The 22,061-nt window shown below is 38.3% G+C and overlaps 1 protein-coding gene across 7 annotated transcripts in view; it reads right to left on the bottom strand.

Annotated features, from left to right (window-relative positions):
• Positions 1 to 22,061, bottom strand: part of Eya4 (EYA transcriptional coactivator and phosphatase 4) — a 250,416-nt gene that overhangs the window by 214,760 nt on the left and 13,595 nt on the right. For all 7 annotated transcript variants that reach the window (XM_042262206.2, XM_006980091.4, XM_076552631.1 and 4 more), the window contains exon 2: positions 5,243 to 5,337. In XM_042262206.2, coding sequence (XP_042118140.1) covers positions 5,243 to 5,275 — 33 coding nt within the window. In that variant the 5' untranslated portion in view covers positions 5,276 to 5,337. The remainder of the gene's footprint in view (positions 1 to 5,242; positions 5,338 to 22,061) is intronic.

Below are 22,061 nucleotides of genomic sequence, written 5' to 3'. Positions count from 1 at the left end.
TGGGTCAACACAATATGGCATGTAAACTGTATGTCCAAATAAGAGACTTTGGGCATTCAAAGATATCCTAGGTCTTATTTGCTTCTAGCTCATAAACTAGAACTTCTCTGTGAGCCTGACAACTATCCAGCACAGAAGCAGCAAATCTGAAGCTCTGACACCTTCTTCTTTCCAGACTAAACTTCTAGATGTCCTGCCCCAACTACATATTATCAGAAGTAAAACCTAATGATGGCTCTCCAAATTTAGGGAAATGTCACACAGTTAAATTCTCCTTATGGTGTCCAGTTTGATATTTGTGAAATAGTTTTGACATTAAATTAAACTTCTCAAGTGTTATAGAAGTAATAATTAATAAAATATTGTACTGACAAGTAGACTGAATTAGCAACAATGTTGAAATGGACAGGAATGTTCAGGCCCTTGATATAGAACATTTAAAGAAGACAATTCTACCATGAACTATAACTTACTCATTTTGCTTCATGAGTACCCACTAATATTATACTCTGTAACCTATAATACTTAAAATTATGGTATAACATATAATATTTTAAGTTAATAAACTTTTTATTTTCAAGCCTTCTAGCTTGATTGTAAATTTAGACCAGACATCATCACATTAGTCTGAATGAATGATACAAAAGGCAAAAAAAATCTGCAGTAGTATCCCACTCCATCAAAATAGAACTTTATACATCTTGTATAGGATTTATAAGGAATTTACAGGCATTATAAAAAATACTGCAAATTGTCTATTCTTTAGTTGAATTCCAGAAATATAATATAATTCACAATATCAAGGGAAGTATTGCTAAGTATGGTCTAAACTTATAGCTTTCTCAGTTATCAAAAATAAAGTTTTTAGAGGCTGAAGAGATGGCTCGGTTAAGAGCACCTGTGGTTCTTACTGAGGTCCCAGGTTCAATTCTCAGCACACACCTGGCAGCTCAAAACTGTCTGTAACTCCAGTCCCAAGGGATCCAGTATTCTTTCCTGGCCTCTTTTGGAGAGCCAGGCATGTGCATATACGTGCACAGACATAAAATTCAAGCAAAACACTAACATACAAAAAAATTAATTTAAAAGAGACAAGTCACACAAAAAGAATAACTTTTTAATTAAAAATGATAATAAGCTTATACTTCTTCTAAAAGCAACTCTGGAATAGAAACTTATGACAGAATTCTAGGAAATGTAAGTCTTACTTCTTTTTAGGAAAGTTAAGTCTTATTTCTAATTGCCCTAAAACTTTCTAGATGCTGTTAGCTAAACTGCAAAATAAGAACCAAATACAATGCAAATAGACATGAAAGAAGATATGTTTTGATAATACGCAGGTAAACTGTTACTAGATTCTCTATGGAGTTTTTCTCAAATGTGAGTCAAATGCAAATTCATGGTAAGGTTACGTATTCTGAGAAACGTATCTTGGCTTTCTAAAACTTGTCAGGCCATTCACTGACGTGCCTCATCAAAAAACATAGCAGCATTTTAAGAGAAAATGTTTGTGGACATCCGCAAGAATTCTGACAGTTCAATGCAGGCAGGACTTGCCATTGGTCTTCAGTAGTTTATAATCCACAAGTTAGACTAGCAAGTAAACAGATTAGGTTTCAGTTCTTAGGGGTGAATGCTAGGCTAAAGATAATGCCAAAGGGTCACCACAGCACACTGCAGAGGCACCTGATACAACTGTGGCTCATCCACGTGGCCAATGCAACATGGCCTCCCCAGCATGGCTGACTATGTTGATGGTGAGGTAGAGAAAAAAGACAGATCTTGAGAGGGTGCTGCTGCTGCTGCTGCTGCTGCTGCTGCTGCTGCTGCTGCTGCTGCTGCTGCTGCTGCTATTGTGGTTTTACTACAGCTGTGGAGGGGATACTGAATACATTCACAGAAGCCAGTGATATGCATTAGAGGAGAGAAGGAGGACAATGGAGGGACAGGAGAGCTGGTGAGGATGGTTTTAATCTGCTGGGTTTGTGGATCTGTAAACCTCTAGGTAGGAAGGTCCAGAAAAGAGTTGGCTAGGCAAAAAAGAAGGAATATTTATTGAAGATCTCCTATCACAAGTAGTGTGTGTGTGTGTGTGTGTGTGTGTGTGTGTGTGTGTGTGTGTGTCTGTTGTGCTATGTATGCGGATGTGCAAGGTTATGTGTGTATGCATGCATGTACATGTGCAAATATGTGAGTGTACCTATAGGGTGCACAACTTGATGTCATTGGATGTCTTACTCTATTGCTCTCCACCATTTTTTGAGACAATCTCTCAGACAGTATAGAGCTTATGGACTGGTTAGACTGGCTGGCCAGTGTGCTCCCTGGATCAGCCTGTCTCTGCAGGCTGGAGTTATAACTAAGCTACCACATTGAGCTTTTTAATGTGTGTTCTGGGAATCAGAACTCAGGTCCTCATATTTGTGCTGCAGGTATTTTACTGATTGAACGATCTCATATGACCCTCAAGTTATTTAGAACAGGTATTAATCTTAATGAATAATTAATGAAGTACACACTAGTATATCATGCCACAAGTTTCTACCATCCTCCCCACTCTACAGATGAGGATGAGTCTAAGTGATTTCTCACTGTTTATAAAGTATTTGCAAGTAATGTCCAACCCTACAGCTCAAGCCTTTAACTACCAATACTATGTTATATCATGAAAAATCCAGTACAGATTTTAGAGCAAGATGAAAGTATGTTCAATTTTAATTTCTGGTCCTTAACCACTGTTTGACCTTAACACTGTCTGGATAACATCTCCATCTGTGAAATGGTAGCCCTTAGATTTACATTGCAAGGCTATGGTGAAGATCAAGAAGAAAGTGTGGAAAGTGCTGGATGGAGCATGCATGCCTCACAAATCACACTTACTATTTGTGTGTCTATGCCCGAAATTTTCATCTTGTGAACTGCAATCTCATCACGTTTATTCTATATTTTAATAAATGCTGTACTTTTCTAAAAGTTTTGAGAAATTAATACATTAAAGAAGATTTAAAGTTATTTGATGACTTAGTTCAAAAATGAGTTATTTTATCAGAAAGGGGACAGTCTTAGTTTCTTTGACCTGTCCATAGACACAATACAAACTGTTCCATCGTCAGACATAGTGGAATGAGGAAGAAAGCCATGAACTTGGAGTCAAAAGATCACTCAGAAGTTTCAAGTTTGCATCATCCAGCCACAACAACCTGAGAATTCATTACCACTTCTCAGTATCCGTCTACACACTTATGAGATGAATGGACTGGTCTATGTGTGTGCAAAGTTTAAGCTCAGAAAATGGAGTCAGGCCAGAAGCTAGAGAGATCACTCTAGATATTTGATTCTTCCACCTGGCTGCACAGTAGCATCTCTAAGAGCTTTAAAAAAATGGTTAGACAGTGTCAACCCTGAAATATTACTGAAAGGAAACCAGTGAATGATAAACACAATTCATAAATTGTGGGCATTGTTTGGTCAAAAGTGATCTAAAACCTTCAGTAACATCTTAGCCTCATGTTAAGTGTAAATATATGTTTTCCTTAACTTCAACTGCATTGAAGCAGTCATGAATTTGAGAAAGAGTAAAGAGGTACATGGGAAGGGTCAGAGAAAGAAAGGGAAGTGGGGAAAAATGATGTAATCATATTGTGATTTTTTTATTTAAGAAATATTAGAAAATAAAGTAGATAATCTTCCTCATGTGTATACATTCCCTAGAGTAACTAATGAATGAGTCACCCTGCTTCTCTCGGACTCTTCCCTCTAATACTTTTTGTCCAATTCCTCAATCTCTAAAAATATTTAGACATTGGATCACCTAATACACACACACACACACATACACACACACACACACACACACACACACACACACACACACGTGATTTTCAGACTATTAGTACAAAGTATATATCATAGCTCTCAGGTGATGGCATCATTCACTGTTGGCCTCCAGGATCATGATCACTCACAGAAATCTGATCCCAGCAAGAGCTTCAAACATACAAAGGCATGTGGGAGAGAGACAGACATCATGATGACTAGAATCTACTTGCTACCTAGAGTGCTAGCCGTACATATTTAATTCAGTAACCAGTACTTTTGGAGACTGTTTTAAAGCCCTTGCTTGTCATTGTCAGGTTTGTCTATGAAACCAGACAGTTTTCAAGACTCCTACATTTCCTGGTTGATTTCAAGTTTCGCAGCATTGTGATTGCTCTTCATGTGTTTCTTAGGATGTTATAGGAAATGAGTAGTGTTATAATTACATAACAAAATCACACTAAGGTAATCTCTGGGTATAAAATTTTAAACATCAATATATATGTGTGTGTGTTTAATTATCTTCTAGAAAACAAATTGAATCAGTTTAGAATAGCAACTTTTTTACCAAGACACACATTGCTTCTTATTTTAAACTGAAATGCACTGCATGCACCTTTTCTATAGCTACATTGTTATACACAACCATCTTGTCCTCGGTTGTCCCTGGGAAACCTTAGACTTTAAGGTCAAACATGATCGGACAAGCTAAGGAGGAATAGCTCTGCCTGTGGAACACACTCTTGGTGATATCTATGTCTTCTTCCCTGTGACCTCACTAGTTTTCTGTGTGCAGAATGGTTAGCATGGCAGTTTCCAGCAGTCTATGCCCCTAGTGGCACACAAAAATGGATTAATGTCATTGAGACCCTACTAATGAGGCAAAAGGAAAAGCCAGATCAAGCGTCTCCATACAGGAAGACAGAATGTTAATAGGATTGTTACCAAACTGCCACATTCTTGGTCCTGTTAAATCCGGTAAAATAAGGAAAGCCCTTGAGTGCTGTGGTTTTCATCCATGAGATGAGCAATCGGCATGCTAATAATATCCTCTCTCCTATTATACTCCCGATAGCCAACAGTATATAAACCATCCAGCATTTTTGGAACAAAACATAACAAAGGAAGTGCATAAAATTGCTCAGACTGTCTAAACACACAGCATGATTTCAACACCCTAGTCTTCCAACCTCAGACTGTCCAAATGGAGCACCAAGGGAGACATCAAAATGTGACATCATCATTAAGCAGGAACAACACACATTGCCAAAGGCCTATTTTATGGCCATACAAGAGAATTCAAAAATCAACAGAATATATGAAACCCCAAACCTTACTTCAGGCAACAGATTCATTTCTAAGAATGCTTGGAGAGTAGTCTTAGCATCTTGTTTTAAAGCAGAACTGAGGTTGAATTGAGACTTACTGATTGCTCATTTAGGTCCTGGGTGTCTTCCATGGGGTTCTCTCACTTCTCCTGCCACTCCCACGCAGAAGCAGCTTCCTTGTATTCAAAACTGACTAAAACAAAAAAAAAGGTGGAAATTGAAACAAAAAAAGATAATTTTTACTGATTTGCAGAATCATCAAGCACATAAAGATTTAGCAAGATAGATGGCAGTATGTGGGATATAGTTAAACTTTTTGATGAAAGAAATGAGTCATTAATTTTATTCCCATGTCTTACAAAGAATAATAATCTTGTGAATAACATCATGGTAGAACTGGTATATGGGAACAGCTTCTCACGAATCTTTCAGTTAAAGGAAAATGTCTGAGGATAACTTGGGAAACAGGTTGCAAAAAGCAACTAAATACTATTTTGCTTAGACAAAAAAAATTGGGAACTGTATTAATCACTACTACATAATATAAGCTGAGTAAATAGAGTGCAATTTAGTATTGTTTTTAGAATAAGAAAATGTGTCTTAATTATCAGATGACCATTTGCTTTTCTAAAGAGCTGACTTAGGGGCTGACGACAAAGCTTGATAATTGCAAGGCCCTAGGTTTGATCTTGAGAGTCACAAAAATATATTATTTTTCAAAATACAGAGTTTTTAAGAGATGAGGAAAATAATTATTTTAAGACAGATAAGAAGTATTGAATAAACTACAGTGACACAATCAGTTAATTACCCAAAAGATAATTAACCTATTAATTAGCTTTACTCCACACCATATGATACTTTTTCCCCAGCCAAGTAGACATAAAATTTTAGATCCCACATACAGGAAGATTTTTATAATAGTAGCAATATTAGATAAGACCAAAAAAGCCAAATGCTCCCCCAAATTCTCATCTTTCCTCTGTTGAATAAGTATGCATGACCAAGTAATGCTAAAAAAATTAAATGGTTTTATAAAAACAATTTTAACTACAGCACATAGTGAAAACTGAATTTTATAGACTCTCCAAGGCCTATGTGACTTATTTTTAACATTAACTTTAGATGCCAGAGTAATCTCTGTAAGGGAAGACAAGGTTTGTCTTCCTGTGAGTTATCCACAGCATCTAGCTCAGTGCTTCATATGTTGACCAGATCAGTGACAAATGCAGCCCTCAGGAGGTACCTGAAGACACAAACAAAAGAATAGGAAGAAGCAGCTGATGTTGAAAATTTAGTCTCATATACATGGCTCTTTGGGGAAGAGTCTGTTTCACCCCAGTTTTCTGGGTATCTTGCTTTATGTTAGGACAATTTAAAAAAATTTAGAAAGAAACATTACTAAGTGGAATGTTTTAACTATTTATAAAACTTAGTATTGAAAATTAGCTTATAATACCCTACTCATCTGACTACTTCATAAAAAATGCTCCTAGGAAAATTATCATTGATGCCAATTAAATGCATTTATTTTCAAACAAATCTGTTGTGTCAAATTCCTAAGACTCTAGTAGCAAAGACCCATGAGTTGGGTAGCATAGACCAGCAATTTATTCTGAAACAGTCTATAAACCAAAAGTCCCAAATCAAGACACCGGCAGACCTATGATCCCCTTGGAGGCTATAGAAAAAACAAATCACAGCCTCCCCATCCCCAGGTTTCTGGTGGTTTCAACAATTCTTGGCATTCTGTGGTTTACAGATGCATCAATCCAGTTTCTACCTCATTACCACATGGCACTCTCCTTGCCTTTTTCTTCCAATGGCGTTCATGTATGTAGGTGCACGTGCGTGCGTGTGTGTATGTGTGTGTGTGTGTGTGTGTGTGTGTGTGTGTGTGAGAGAGAGAGAGAGAGAGAGAGAGAGAGAGAGAGAGAGAGAGAGAGAGAGAGAGAGTCTAAATTTTCCTCTACAAGTACACCAGTCATAGGATCAGGGCCCATCTGAATAGATAAGAGCACATCTTCACCTGTCAAAATCTACAAAGATCCTAACTCTAAATAATGTAACATTCACAGGTTTCAGGCTCAGGACTTAAGCATATCTTTTAGTCCCCCAAACTAACTATAACACATGTTCAGTTACCATAGTGAAATTACTTTAAAAATGTGATCACAATGCTTAAACGTTATATATCCAGAAGGCTGCATGCAGAATAAACTGAAGATATTGATTATTGGGAAAGACACAATCATCTTTTAAGAACCACTATCTCAGGTGTTCTTAATACCTCAAATAAAATTAAAGCTGAGACTTCAGGACAGACACTGGCACATAAGAGAATTAAACAAAAACTTGCCAATTTTTTGATTAACCACCAGTTTAGAATCTACTTAATATTCAGTTGGCGAGTTATTTTTGTCAATGTTCCATGTCACAACATAATGCCTCGCTTTATATTTCCTTGAAATTTAGATTAATTGTTACTTTGCTTCAGGTTGAATGCTAATGTAATTTTTGTTCTTGGCTAAACTCACTCAGGTCCTAAAATATTATGAGCCCAGTGATTTTATATTATTGAACCACACTAAAGTCCCTTGGCTAATTGCAGACACAGTATGATTTTACATCATAATTTACCAATGGTTGTTATACTAAATCCTTTAACATTTAGTTTTCACAAATACACAAGAAAAATATGAGAACACTCCTAGAATCAAGTAAGAAAAGAATTACCTTATAATAAAGATATAAAATTAAGGACTAACAGTAACCTCATGCTGTTTTATGAGGCGAGAATCTAGATGCCTGCTGTATCCCAGGCCACTGCTCCAGAAAGCTGAATTATAGACAGGAATAGCAACAACCTCCCCATTCTGGGGTTATTTCACCTATAGTCAAATTTTCAAGATATATACAAATCATCAAATCCTTTTGGTCAGAACTTATGTAGAAGAATATATATAAGTTCTTGATGTCATAATATAAGTTAGGGGTATCTTATAAATTCTTAGGTCTTAAAAATTGGAGTAAGAATCAGTAATACTTGTAATTCATATACATAATCTGACATATGCTTATATATGTATGTAATGTTAAGAATGCTTAGAAACATTCAAGACAATGCAGGCTGGTCCAGGTAGAAGAGACCAATGACTCTTCAGCATTAATGGATAAAGGAGATTTCCCTAATCTGTCTCTCTAATATATTTTCAATAAAAACTAGATGGTCCAGCTAGAAGAAACATCAATGTGAAGAGGATGGGCTTTATCTCTGCACGAGATGACAAGGGCCAAGAAAAGGATCTGCACATGGAGAACTCTATACCTCTAGACTGTGCGCACAGATGGCAATGCTTTTCACCATTATTAAGGCCAGACACCTGGGCTTTGTCACTGACTTCTTTCATAGTACGTTTCACATTCAAGGAATCAACAAGACCTCAAAAATACATTCTAGAGTTTGCTCAAGTCCTCCACTGCCTGCTCTCCTTGGTGCCATGTGAAGAGATGAAGCATCATAGGTGTTTGCCTGGCTAGGAGCATCAGCTTGGTCCCACACTCCCATTTTCTGAATGCCACATGCTACACACAGCCAGACTAATAAAGTTTTACACTATCTGTCTGCTTTTTCTCTCTCAAATCTCTTTAGAGCTTTACTCCATCCTCCATACAAACCAGGCAACCCTTCCTTGCTCCTCTTTGTATCTGTACCAGGATCTATCTTGAAGGGTCATTCCACCAAAAGATCCTTCAAAGGCTGAGAAGGATCTTGTGTATTTGCTCCCTGGGGACCTTGTCCTGAAACTAAAGTCTGGAGCTATAACTAGAGTAGCTAGGAGAATGTAAACACAGATGAAACTCTATGCACCTCTCACTGTAGAAAAAAAAAGAGGGCAAAGAAGTAGCCTCTATTTCCTTACCCATGTCCCTGTCCTAGTAGAAACTCAGGAAAATATTTAGACCACAGACTACCCAAGCTTTTGCTGCAGCTTTGTTCAGACAGTGGGATGTGGAATGAGATGATTGGATGATACATCATCTCAGACACAGCCAGCCCCACTGATGTAAGTAGGGTGTTTGCACTTAGACAGTTGTCTAGGTCAAGGGAAAACATTCCTAAATTATATTATGACCTGAAGACAGTTCATCCGACATCAAGACAGTTCATCTTTGGATTGGCATCCACATTTTCAAACTTCAAATGAATGTTCAGAAGCATATTTTGAGAGAAAAAAATTAAAGTTTGTAACCAGGCATGATGATATATACCTGCAACATTAAGGAAACTGAGGCCGGAGGATTGCAAATTTGAGGTCAGAAAGACTTTGTTTGTCTCAATTGAACAAAATCAAACAATAATTAAGACCTGCTCACACAGGAGTATATTGTAGACATATACTGTATGGGCCTTACATGGACCTATTTTCAGGTCAAGCCATCAAGAAGTTTCTCTGGACTTATTCTGTTGTATCAGATGAGGTGTATCTAAGGATGCATCTTGCTTAGGACTTGGGGAAAATATCAAGCTCCTCCTCCTTCAGTGGCAAGATGTAGAACACAGGAGATTTTCATAGCTTTGTGGGGAAAAAAACTATCTGCAGGAAAAGACAGAAGTTCACCCAGAAAGAAGAACAAGAGTGAGGCTGGGGAGATGTTCCTGGCACCTTGACCAACTGGATGTTGTTGTTGCTGGACCTGATTTTCACTCTTCCTAGGGTTTCATTAGCTATTTTCACAGTCTTCAATTAAATTATCTTTATTGTTCAAGCTGCTTTGTGTAAAACCACAACTACGAAGGATGTCTAAGAATTTACATTTTTCACCCCATTGTTGAGAATTACAGCTGTGAGCAGCTCTCCAGAAAAAAAAAATTGCCTCCCAGCTTCTGCACACCCAGTTACCTACAGGGCCGTCTACCTTTCAGTAATGGGGCCATAAAGCCGGGTGAGGCACTGGCTGGCTCCCACTATCCAGGCAGCATGCCAGAGAGGGAAGCCAACGGCACAAAGAACACCTAGCTCCAGTTCCATGGCCAAATGCTCAGAGAGGTGAAGATGAGCGTACTTGGGCTATGCACATGACTCTGTTCTCTGCCCATAAAAAAGGAAAACAGTAGGGATGTCCAATAGTAACAAGTACCTTGTTTGACTTCATGCTCCTTACATGGAGCCAAGGCTACAAACTACAGGCTGAGCTATTTTTGAACTGTTTATAAAGACAGCACATGGACTTTGCAGAATCATCCTTGTAACACAAAATTTTTAATAACATGAGACAATGGGGTTAGGGTGGGGTGCTGGCTCAAAGTGAGAAGACTTGCCTAGCATATGCAGAGGTTCTGGGTCTGACTCCCAGCACTACTAAACAATGGTGGTGGTGGAGGTGATGGTGGTGGTGGAGGTGATGGTGTTAGTCATGATGGTGGTGGTGGTGGTGGTGGTGGTGGTGGTGGTGGTGGTGGTGGTTTGTCATAGTGGTGGTGGTAGTGGTAAACATACTGGTGGTGGTAGTAGTGGTGGTCATGGTAGTCTTGGTAGTGGCGGTCATGGTGATGGTCATGTTGGTAGTGGTGATCATGGTGATAGTGGCGCTGGTAGTGATGGTTATAGTGGTGGTGGTGGTAGTGATATATTAATATTTTTTAATGCTAAAAGTTACAAGAAGTTTAATTTCATGATAATTATCCAAGTCATTTGTGTACATTCACCTGAAGGCAAAATTTTCCTGCAATTAAAAATCCCAGTCACTTGAATTTTAAGAAGCAGGCTCAACCAAGGTTTTCTGCTTCCTCTGTGTAAGTGATTGTCTGTGGTTGAGTGGAGAGGTTGAGAAATACAGAGGTAATGATGATGAACAGTTCCAGATGGACATGGAAGAGACTCTCGGTCCGGGGACAGCACATGCTGCCTTCACACACACTTGAGCACACTCTGCACCTCTTCTCCCCTCCCCTCATGCTGAGCTCTCTCTCCCCACCTATATTTGACAACTACACTGATGAGTGTTTTGTTTATCCTGCATTGAGGCAGCTGGCTCTCCTGTAACCTGGCAGGGGAGAAAATATTTGAGCCTTTTCTTAGAGTCAGTCTTTTTTTTTTTTTCTCCTCAGTCATAAATCTCTCTTCGGTATAACCTAGGAACCTTTTCTGGTGAAGACTATCTGATTGCATGAATCACTCGCTGCGTATCCGGTGATGTTGCACGCCCCTCCTGAGGAGAATGTGTTACACTTTAAAATGGTTCAAGAATACATTTCCAAAATTGAACTCCTGAAACCATAGCAAAATCATAATTTTTCCAGGAGTATAGATGTAGAATGTCTAGAAGATCGGAATAAAGTTGACGAAGTCCTGTCTTTGTCACTAGGTAACTGTGGAACTTGGAGAAGTTCACTGTCTCCAAATGTCATGCTTCTCATCCACAAAGTGAAGACAGAAATATTACTTGCATTGCATTTTGAGATTGTGTGAAAAAATTATTTCAAAACCAAAAACCATGTTGGTCACTAGGGGGATTAGAATACATTCTCTACTCATATTTTGCTGTTCATATACTAAGTAAAAAAACATTTTTACATTCTTTACAGTGCAGCAGTATCTATGCACCTTCTTAAACACGGTGGCATTAAATTCTGTCCAATTGCAAATCTTCTACCAACCAGTAATTTCCAGGTACTGTACCAGCCTTACCCAAATGTATTTAGGTAGTTGTAAACAGTCATCAATCTTACCAATCTTAGATAAACTTTTAAAATTGAATAATAGCTTTGTTAAGTCATTAATACTCACTATTTTTAACTTTATCATTCCATGTAAATTCAAAATGTGATGGATTTCTTTAATGCAGACATAGTGAAACAGTGAATAATAGAATGGATGTAAGAGAAAGAAAATAATTACTTATCATATTTTGATTGTCTTAAACCCTAAATAAAAGATGAAATCTGATACTATCGTAATAGTGACACACCTCCTTTGGATTTCTGAAAGGAGAGATGTGGAATTAAGAGACTATTTGGAGGTCTGTGATGTTGCAGGTGAGAAGCCAAGAGAACTCAGAATGATGTCTTAGCTGAAAGTAAGGCATGGATCAGAAGACCTGAGAGAAGATATGAGAGAGAAATCAAAAGGATACAGAAAGTATTTGAACGTAATTGAACAATCAGATAAGACTACCGAGGGTCACAGGAGTCATGATCAACTGGCCACACCTGAGAACCGAGAGGACGCACTGTGTTTATGCATTAATTTGCTAAGTCATTGTCTTCACTGATGTGCATGAGCAAGCAGCTAAGATGAGAAGCTATGAAATAAGTGTGTGAAACCCTCGCTCTTTTGACTATAGAGACAAAAAACTCAGACCACCCTCAGACTCGACAAGGAAGCTGATCTTGAAACAGAGCCTTTGAGGAGGTAATAAAAGAAAATGATTCCATGATAAAAATCAAAATCTCAGATTTACACAAATGTGCATTCTAAAGTTTTACTTCATGGCATGAAAACCTCATACTGGAAAAACAAAATCGAGACTGACTCTAAAGGCCTAAGACCGAAGATTGTGGGGAAGCAAGATCAAAATTAGTCCACAAGACAGAAAGGATCCTAAGAGAAATCTATTAAGAATCATAAACCACATAAGGAAACAAAGCACCCCCCAAAACACCAAATGCAGCAGTAAATGAGGAGCCAACCAAGACTTCAAACTGTAGAGTAAGCTCACTAAAGCATATTAGAACTGTGATCGACACGGTTAGGAACAGGAGAAAGGGAAACAAAACTGAAGGACCCACATATTAAAAACAAACACACAAATTAGGGAAAGAACCGTAAAAATGTTCTCTAAAATATATGCGTTTAAGGGCTGGACAGATGGTTTGGTGGTTAAGAATGTTTGCTGCTCTTTCAGAGGGCCCAAGTTTGCTTTCCATAATCCACAGGTTGGTTCAGCCTTGTAACTCCAGTTCTAGGGGATCTTACGTGCTCTTATGTCATCCATTGGCAGCAGGCATGCACATACTATAAATACATACAGGCAAAAACACAACTAAACTGAAAATAAATGAATCTTTAAAAAATTGTGTGTGTGTGTGTGTGTGTGTGTGTGTGTGTGTGTGTGTGTGTGTGTGTGTGTACACACATGCATGGTGGGGAGATGATTCCATGAGTAATGTGCTTTCCAAGCAAGCATAAGGACCTGAGCTTCAATCTTCAAAACTTCAAAATGTATATCTGGGTACATTGTGGAGCTTCTATAGTGAAATGGGGAACAGAAACAAGAGAATCCCCTGTCTTGCTGACCAACATAGCCTGGGGTGTGTATTAGTGGTGAGGAACAAATATATATTTTCTTTCTTTTTTTTTTTTTTTTTTTTTTTTTTGGTTTTCTGAGTCAGGGTTTCTCTGTGTAGCTTTGCACCTTTCCTGGAACTCACTCTGTAGCCCAGGCTGGCCTCGAACTCACAGAGATCCACCTGCCTCTGCCTCCCAAGTGCTGGGATTAAAGGCGTGTGCCACCACCGCCCGGCTCTATCTCTTTTCTTAAACAAAGTAGAAAGTGAGGGCCAACACTCAAGGTTGATCTCTGATTTCTACTTGTAAGAATGGCATGTGTGTGCTGGTACTCAAAGAACATGCACTTTCACACATATGTACCTCTGAATATCATATACATACATATACCATATACATCTATGTGTGTGCACACACATGTGCACAAGCACATAACATTCTTGTGTTCTGGGACAGGATCTCCCTCTGTAGCCAAGATGGCCTTAAATTCACTATCCTTTTGCCCCAGCTTCCTACATCTTGCATGTATGTAACACTGTACCCAAATACACAGAATTTTTTAAGAAAATAAACCAAGGAATAGAATAGCCAAAGAGTTAGATATTACCAAAGAATTAGTGAAATTTGTAAGTTTAGGGACAAACTTTACAAGTAAGTATTCATCTCTAATTATAGTCAGAGGCAACAAAAGCTGTTAAAAAATCTCTTCCTGCCAGTTATTCCATAAAATCAGTTTATCAGCAATCAAAGTGTGATACCTAAAAAAAAATCGTATTTTTTATTAAGGGAGAGGTACCCCAAATAACAAAGTAGACATGAGATATATGTTGCTGCAGTAAACTTGATTTACCTAATTGAAGCCATTTATTTGAATTTTATCTACAGTGAATTAGTAAAATATTGACTTAAATATGATGCTGTTTAACTTCTTAAAATTCAAGACAACTAAGGAAAATATTCATAGTTTCCAGGGAAATTTGAACATAGTTTCCTCTGAATAAATTTCCCTGTAGTATTAGAGTATAAAATTCATTCTTGAGATGGATGTGGTTGTATATTCAAAAGCTCAGAAGTGAGGAAGGAGAGGCAGGGGATCGCTGCAAGTTCAAGGCCAGCCTAGTCTATGTAATGAATGCTGAGCTACCCAGAGCTACATAGAGAGATCCTACCTCTAAAAAGCAAAATATCTCTGGATTCCGACTTTGTGATTGCATTCAAAATAGGATGACCCTGAGGGGGAAAAAAAACCTGCCACTATAGCACCTACAAATCCAAAAGGTTACTGAGAGCCAATGTTGTAAGATTTCAAAAAAGAGATGTCTTGAATGAATGTGGTGTTGTGGTAACTCCATGTGCTTCTCTACTCAATGTTTTGACTTCAAGAGAAACCTGCTGGGAGGGAGGAAGAGAGAGACAGGAAAAAGAAAGGGAATATAGGAGGAAGAAATGAGAAGGGGAGAGAGAGGACATGGGTGTACCGGATAGTTTTATGTTGATTTGACACAAGCTATAGACATCTGAGAGGAGGGAACCTCAACTGAGAAAATGTCTCCATAAGACTGGGCTGTGATGCATGAGCTGGCTTTTTGGAGCCTATTACCTATGGTAAGACACCTTGCACAGCCTTGATGCGGAGCGGGAGGGGGACCTTGGACATGCCTCAACTGAATGTACCAGGCTTTGCTGATTGCCTATGGGAGGCCTTACCTTTTTGGAGGAGGGGATGGAGGGTGGGTTGGTGGAAAACCAGGGGGTAGCTGGAAGAGGGATGGGAGGGGGACCTGCAGTTGATATGTAAAAGAGTAAAAAAATTCTTAATAAAGAAAGCAAAAGACTGGGCTGTAGGCAGGCTTGTAAGCCATTTTCTTAAATAGTGGATTGATGTCGGGGCAGAACCCATTATGGATGGTGCCATCCCTGGACTGGTTCTGTAAGAGAGCAGGGCTGAGCAAGCCATGAGGAGCAAGCCATTAAGCAGCATCCTCCATGCCTCTGCATCAGCTCCTGCCTCCAGTTTCTTCCCTGTTTGAGTTCCTGTCCTGACTTCCTTTGATGATGAACAGTGTTGGGGAAGAGTAACCCAAACCAATGCCTCCCCGAGTTGCTTTTGGTCATGGCGTTTCCTCACAGCAATAGAACCCTAACTAAGAAAAGTGGATATAGTTGTGAAGGGGATGGAATTGGTTCGGTCATAGCTCTTTGTTTTGGGATTAAAAGGAACATAGACATGAGTAGTACTTGTTTACAGGATAATGATATGGTTCTGTAAATACAGTACATGAAACTTCTTAGCTTCCGGGAACAAAGCCACCTCCTCCTCTCCTTCCTGGCTTTCAATTCTTCCTTGTTTTAGTGTAAAACACGCATGTCAGAACTTCCACTCTCTGGTCTGTCCACCGTAGCCACAGATCATAAACTAAATCTTGCCTTCACATGCTTGGCAGGCTGTGAGATATTAAGAGAATGCTTTCAACCATGCCGCCCCCTAAATCATGTTTTCTTTATATATTCCTAGTTAAGCAGACCACATCTCTAATGAAATTTTTCTTTTAATATTTGGTTCCCAACAGAAATGGCAGTGAATCCAGTCAACCACAGACAGAGCACAATTACCTAGGAAATGCATGAAATAAAAGGTAGATATGAACCAGGCCATAGTACATCATTATTTTTAGATCACACCATTACAAACTGACATTGTACTGATATAGGTCAACAGAAATTTATGCTCAGGTATCACATTTATGATTAACCAAATATATGGAAGGAAACCAATTGGTTGAAATGACAATAAATTTTCAAAGCAGTAAGAATGTTCCTTTGGGAAAGACTGCAAGATTTTACTAGTTAGTTAGTTAGTTAGTTAGTTAGTTAGTTAGTTCACTTGAAACTAAATTCTTCTAAAGGAAATGTAAAAGAAAAAAAGATACTCACATTTAAATTACAGGAAGGTTTGGTTTTGCCTACCACTGAGGTGTGCCTGAGCTGGTTTTATGCAATCTATGCACTGGTTTCCAGGGGTACAAATGGTCTTGTGTCCAATAAGCTTCTTGGGAGAAGAATTTTCCAAGAACAGAGATGTTGGACTCTGTAAGCAGGAACCACCGAAATACAAGAAATGCTGCCTCTTCCCTCCCTACCTGTGGAAGAGGTGATGCTGGCAGCTGGACTACCTTGGAGCATCTGTTAGAGGGTGCTGTGCCATGAGGTGCCACATACTGGCTTTCTGGGAAGGTACTTACATACCTTGCTGGCAATCACCATAGGGAGATAGAAAGGTGGGGAGGTGAAGTCCAGAGAAACACTACTTGCTTTAGCAAGAGCTTTCTACTTATATTAATGAATGGGAAAAGGCAAAGAAAGCCGGGAAGGTAAAGATTATAATGGCAACAAAAAAAAAAAAAAGATCACGCTAAGTGAAAATTTTTAATGTTGAGAAGAGAAAATCAGGAAAACCAAAACCACATTTTTTGTTGTATGTAAAATACATGTTCACAGGTATGCACAAAGAAATGGAGAGACAGAAGGGGGGGCAAGAAAGTATAAGGGAGATTAGTTGGAGGAAGGGAGGAGACCAGAAAGAATGAAAGGGGAGAAGAAAAAGAGAGGACAGTTGGAGAATAAATAAAAGCAAGGTATGACAATATACATCTTTAATGACGTCATAATCAACGACAGTACTTTATATTTTAACTTACAAACAAAAAAGTAACTCAGCAAGCTTGAGTAAGGATTGCTATACTTTTCCCCCCTGCTGGTTAAATTAACCCTGAAATAACACTTGGTTTTAGAGAGGGGAACACTGGTCCTTCCATGCTCTGCATGAGTACTGGCATCCTCTGGTCACCACTCTGCTCCATACCTACCTGGGTGGCTTCTATTAAGCTGTCGTTCAAGCCCTTGACCAGGCTGTGTGTGCAATTAGAGAAGCTCCAGGACCACCTATGGCCATTTCTGTGCCCCACTCTTGAACAATCCTCCTTATTTGTTTGTTTGATCCCTCAATTTCTTTTTAATTGGTGGGGGGAAAGAAGTGTATTTCAAGAAACAATACATACGCTGCATATATTTTAAATACCATGACGTTTTGAGAGCCGAAAGTCGAATCTTACAAAAACACTGATTCTTTTTAAATGTGTGTATGAGGAATGAATGGATAAGTCACTAGACAAGGGAAAACTTCTCAAGCATGGGCCAGGAAATGGATCATTTTAAGGAGTTTCAGACTGAATCAGGCAAACAGAATCCTAGATTTCTATGTTTGCCATGACTCAACGTATGGCTTTAGGAAAATCTTGTAATTTCTCCATATTTCAGTTTCTCACCCTATAAAAGGAATATATTGCCTGAAACTTAATTCTCTCACAGTGGGGAGAGTTTTGATTCAACATTTATAAAACGCTTTTTAGCTTCTCTGATTAATAGGCAAAATACTGTAATAGTTGTTATAATATGCTTTCCAAGAAGCATAAAGGTAATGGCTCAGATCAATGTAAAATAATACTTTACTTGAGAAACAAATATCAGTCATATTTATTGCCCTTTCATTCCATTTGCTAAGTAATAAAAATTACTTCTGACAGAGAAAGTATCAAACTAATATTCAAGTGCATGAAAGTGCTATCTTCATAGGCCACTCCTACCTTGGAGCAAAGAGAATTGCTTTGTTTTTCCAGGCTACCCCACATGTTTATATGGTAAAGTCAGGAATGTCGGGCATGGTTTTGAGGGCCTCCAGCGTATTCACTGGTTTCTGGCATCCTAATGCACTCTACTCTTATAACCATAAAAGTACTCTTGAGTGCTTCTGGAAATATATAACAAACCCTTAATCAATTTAAGAGTGTTTTAACTGCATACATGAAATTTCTTGGGAGGAAAACGCTAGCTATTCTACATACACACAGTACTTAAGTGAGCAAGAGCTCTCCTTCTCAGGGGCTCAGAGCGGTCTCCCTACAGTAATATAACTTTCAGTTTTATGTGCATAAGTCCTAGTGAATCCCTTAGAATAACAGGAAATTCTACAGGAAAAAAAAAAACACACAAAAATTGATAGCCATATTTTTCCAACACTGGCGGAATATGTTAGCTATTTTGACTTGGATGGATCTTTAAAGGCTCTAGATAACCATTGAAAGTCAACTATAATCTTAATCAGAACTGTGGAAAATGAATTATCTGCATATAAAGACTCTGACATAAAATTCCGACCACAAAGAACAGCATTAATGTATGTCATCTTAAACTTTATATATTGATTGCATTCTGATAACCAAGATTAAGTAGTACTTCTTATATTTAGATACATTAGTTTAATCTTAATATGAAAAAGATTGTATTTTCAGATTTATAAGTTGATCAATACAACATGGTTGATAGTTTCATATATGCTAATATTATTAACACAGTCTAAATGAGGCGATTCTGCATCACTATCATATCTACAAATTTATAAGTTAAAACATAAAATTATATGCATGATACTTTGGACTGTGTCAGACACATAGCAGGCTCTAAATAAAACAATAACATATAATTCCCCATAAATTTTCATCAGTCATATCAATTAGAGACACTCAAACTATTCTGAGAAACAGCGTTAAATAAAAACTATGGTACAAAATACATTGATATGTATATTCTTACCAATTAGTTTAAGAACTGTAAATATGAACAATGGATATTTATGCAACTGAACATAATAATTCTTATGTTGGCAATTATATCTACCATACATTTTTGTTTGAGTTTGATTTTTTGAAACAGAATTTTTCCGCGTAACAGCCTTGGCTGTCCCAGAACCTGCTTTGATGACCAGGCTGTTCTTGAACTCACAAAGATCTGCCTGCCTCTGCCTCCTGAGTATGGGGATTAGAGGTGTGTGCCACTACAACGCAGCAACCACACACATTTTTATGTGTGTAGTTAATAAGTTTATTTGCCCTAATCCTTTTTCAATGAGTATCTGGATCTCAAAGAACTCACTTTCATAAACATTCTTGTTAACCAAAATATCATTATTTATAATGGTAAAATTTTCTGCAATTGGCTCTTCTGAGGGAGACCTCAGCCTTATCATAGGGATGCAAGGTATCATACTCTTTCTCCAAAGCATCTTGTCAACCTTTATGTATGTGCAAGGCCCTGGATTTAATCCCAGCACAGAAAAGAAAAAAATAAATAAATAACCAAAACTCTTTTTAATAATAAAAACCTGAGTGCAAATCCAAGTATTGTGAGAGAGAAGCAGTTAAATTCTGAAACCATATATGCAATAAATAGAAATATTCAAACCTGTAGGTACTGATATGGGGTCAGTGTAGTGTGACAGAGATATGTTCAAGATTCAGCATAGCAAGAGCAAGTTTTAAGAGAATCAGTGAGCCTGCCTCACAATGAAAATGTAAATAAGTTCTATCTTCCTTTAGTTCTTTTATTTATATATTTTATCAAACAAAAATTTGTCAAAAGTGAAGTAAACCAAGGAATAATTTACCTTTATTGGCAGAAAAGACAAAGAGAATGAAATTCAGATTTTACTCTAAATATAACCTCATTTTTAACAGTTTAATAAAGTATAATATATACATATAAATGCATAAATCAAGTGCCAGGGAGAACTCAGTAAGTAAAGTGCTTGCCCACAAGTATCAGAGTCTTAGTTTGATTGTGGTATCTACATTAAAGATAGGCATTGTGTCACACACTTATAATCTCAGCTCTGGGGAAACAGAGACAAGTTCATAACATGTCCCAGTAAGACAGTCTGCCTCAAAAAACTAGGTGGACAGCTAGCTACAGGGGAATGATGCAGAAGATTGACATGAGTCTTCTTCATGAGTGCACACACACACACACACACACACACACAAACACACATGCACACACACCAAAAAATGCACATATGTATTCACAAAATACACAAAAGTTGACAGCTGCTGAATTTTTACTTAATAGATACATACATGTCAGCAGCTAGCAAACCAAGAATAAGAACATGAACACTGTAGGTGTGGTCGTTTGAATAAGAATGGATCCCATGAATTCACAGATTTGAGTGCTTGGCCACCCAGTAGTGGCACTATTTGAAAGGATTAGGAGGTGTGGCCTTGTTGGAGGAAGGATGTCATTAGAGGTGGGCTTTGAGGTTTCTCAAAAGGCCAAGCCAGGCCCAGTGGCTCTCTCTTCCTGCTGATTGAGGATCTAGATGTAGAATTCTCAGCTTTTTCTTCAGCACCACCTTTGCCTGAGGTCTCCAGGCCGTCCTCCATGATAATGGACTAACCCTCTGAGACGGTAACAAGCTCCAAATAAATGCTTTCTAAGAGTTGCCTTGGTGATGGTGTCTCTTCACAGCAATAGAACACTAAGACAGGAGGACTCTATCTCCTGTCCCTTCCCAGTTACTCCCCACAGGTAACCCTTCAGAGCTTTGTTTCAATGTTATAACAACTATGACTAATATGTTTTAAAAAATGACTGATTACAGTAAAAGAATCCTGCTTTAGTGGTATACATTTGCAGCATTGGTTCCTCTTTTCCAGGAGGTAGAATAGTAAACACACCCATTAGTTTATTCCGAGGAGTCAGTTTTAAAAGGGACCCTGGTCTTGGTACTGAACCAACTGTCTGTCCTGTGTGACCTCAGTTATCCTTTCTCTCAGTTCCATGAGGCAGCTACTCCTGTTGTCAATACTTACTCCTACTACAACCGTGGCTCATGAGTTGCAGAGTTTGGACATGCACAGAGTCATTCTGACCCCAGTCTGTGACTCCGTGACAGACACAAGCAAAGCATGATGCAGGGTGTCTCAGGCATTGGGTTATATATTTGTTTATTCTTGCTTCATTTGGACCAATGTATTAACTGTCACTGATTGAAGCATCTTAAGAAAAATGGAGAGGTTAGGCTCCGCCCATTTTTCTGCCCCCACTCTGACAGTGAGCAACTAGGCTTCATTGTGATGCAGTGCAAATGTGTGCTTCATCCGAGATGATTCAGACAAGGAAATAAAACCACAATTTTCAAGGCTATTGGAAACAATAGTCTTAATTTAATGTTATTTTTGGACATAGGAAGGGTTTTTTTTTCCCCCTACATAAGCAAGTTTGTGGTTTCGAAGGGTCTTGCTCATCTCTGTGTGGAAAATGCCTAAAAACAAACCACTAGAAATTTGAACAAAACCAGCTCCTTCCTCAACTGTCACTGAACAAAGACTTAACTCCTCCCACCAACGGCTTCATGTGTTTCTCACACAACAGGGAGGTCTGGGCTCTAAGTCTGAAACGCTGACAGAAAAGCACACTTCCTCTCAGATGAAATCATTCAATCTGCAGGTTAAGCATTCTATTCTTTAAAATGACATGAGATGTATGTCCTCAGAAAGCAACTAAAGAAGTCAGTGTTTGATTCTAGAGGAAACCAGAAGTATGAACACCCTGGTCCTCAACCAGAAATCTTCCAATTGACTTAAAATGCCAGGTCATGCTGGGCACTTTTCTTCCACTAGAAAAGCAGGCCTACTTTGGTATTTAAAAAAAAAAAAAAAAAAAAAAAACTTTAAATAACTTAAAACAGATAATAGCCAATAAATTATTTCTATGACTATAAGCAATAGAAAAT

Source organism: Peromyscus maniculatus, chromosome 16, assembly GCF_049852395.1.
Source record: "Peromyscus maniculatus bairdii isolate BWxNUB_F1_BW_parent chromosome 16, HU_Pman_BW_mat_3.1, whole genome shotgun sequence".
In the NCBI taxonomy this organism is placed as follows: domain Eukaryota; kingdom Metazoa; phylum Chordata; class Mammalia; order Rodentia; family Cricetidae; genus Peromyscus; species Peromyscus maniculatus.
Note: the sequence above shows the minus strand (reverse complement) of the source record. Positions and strands in the feature narration are given on the sequence as shown.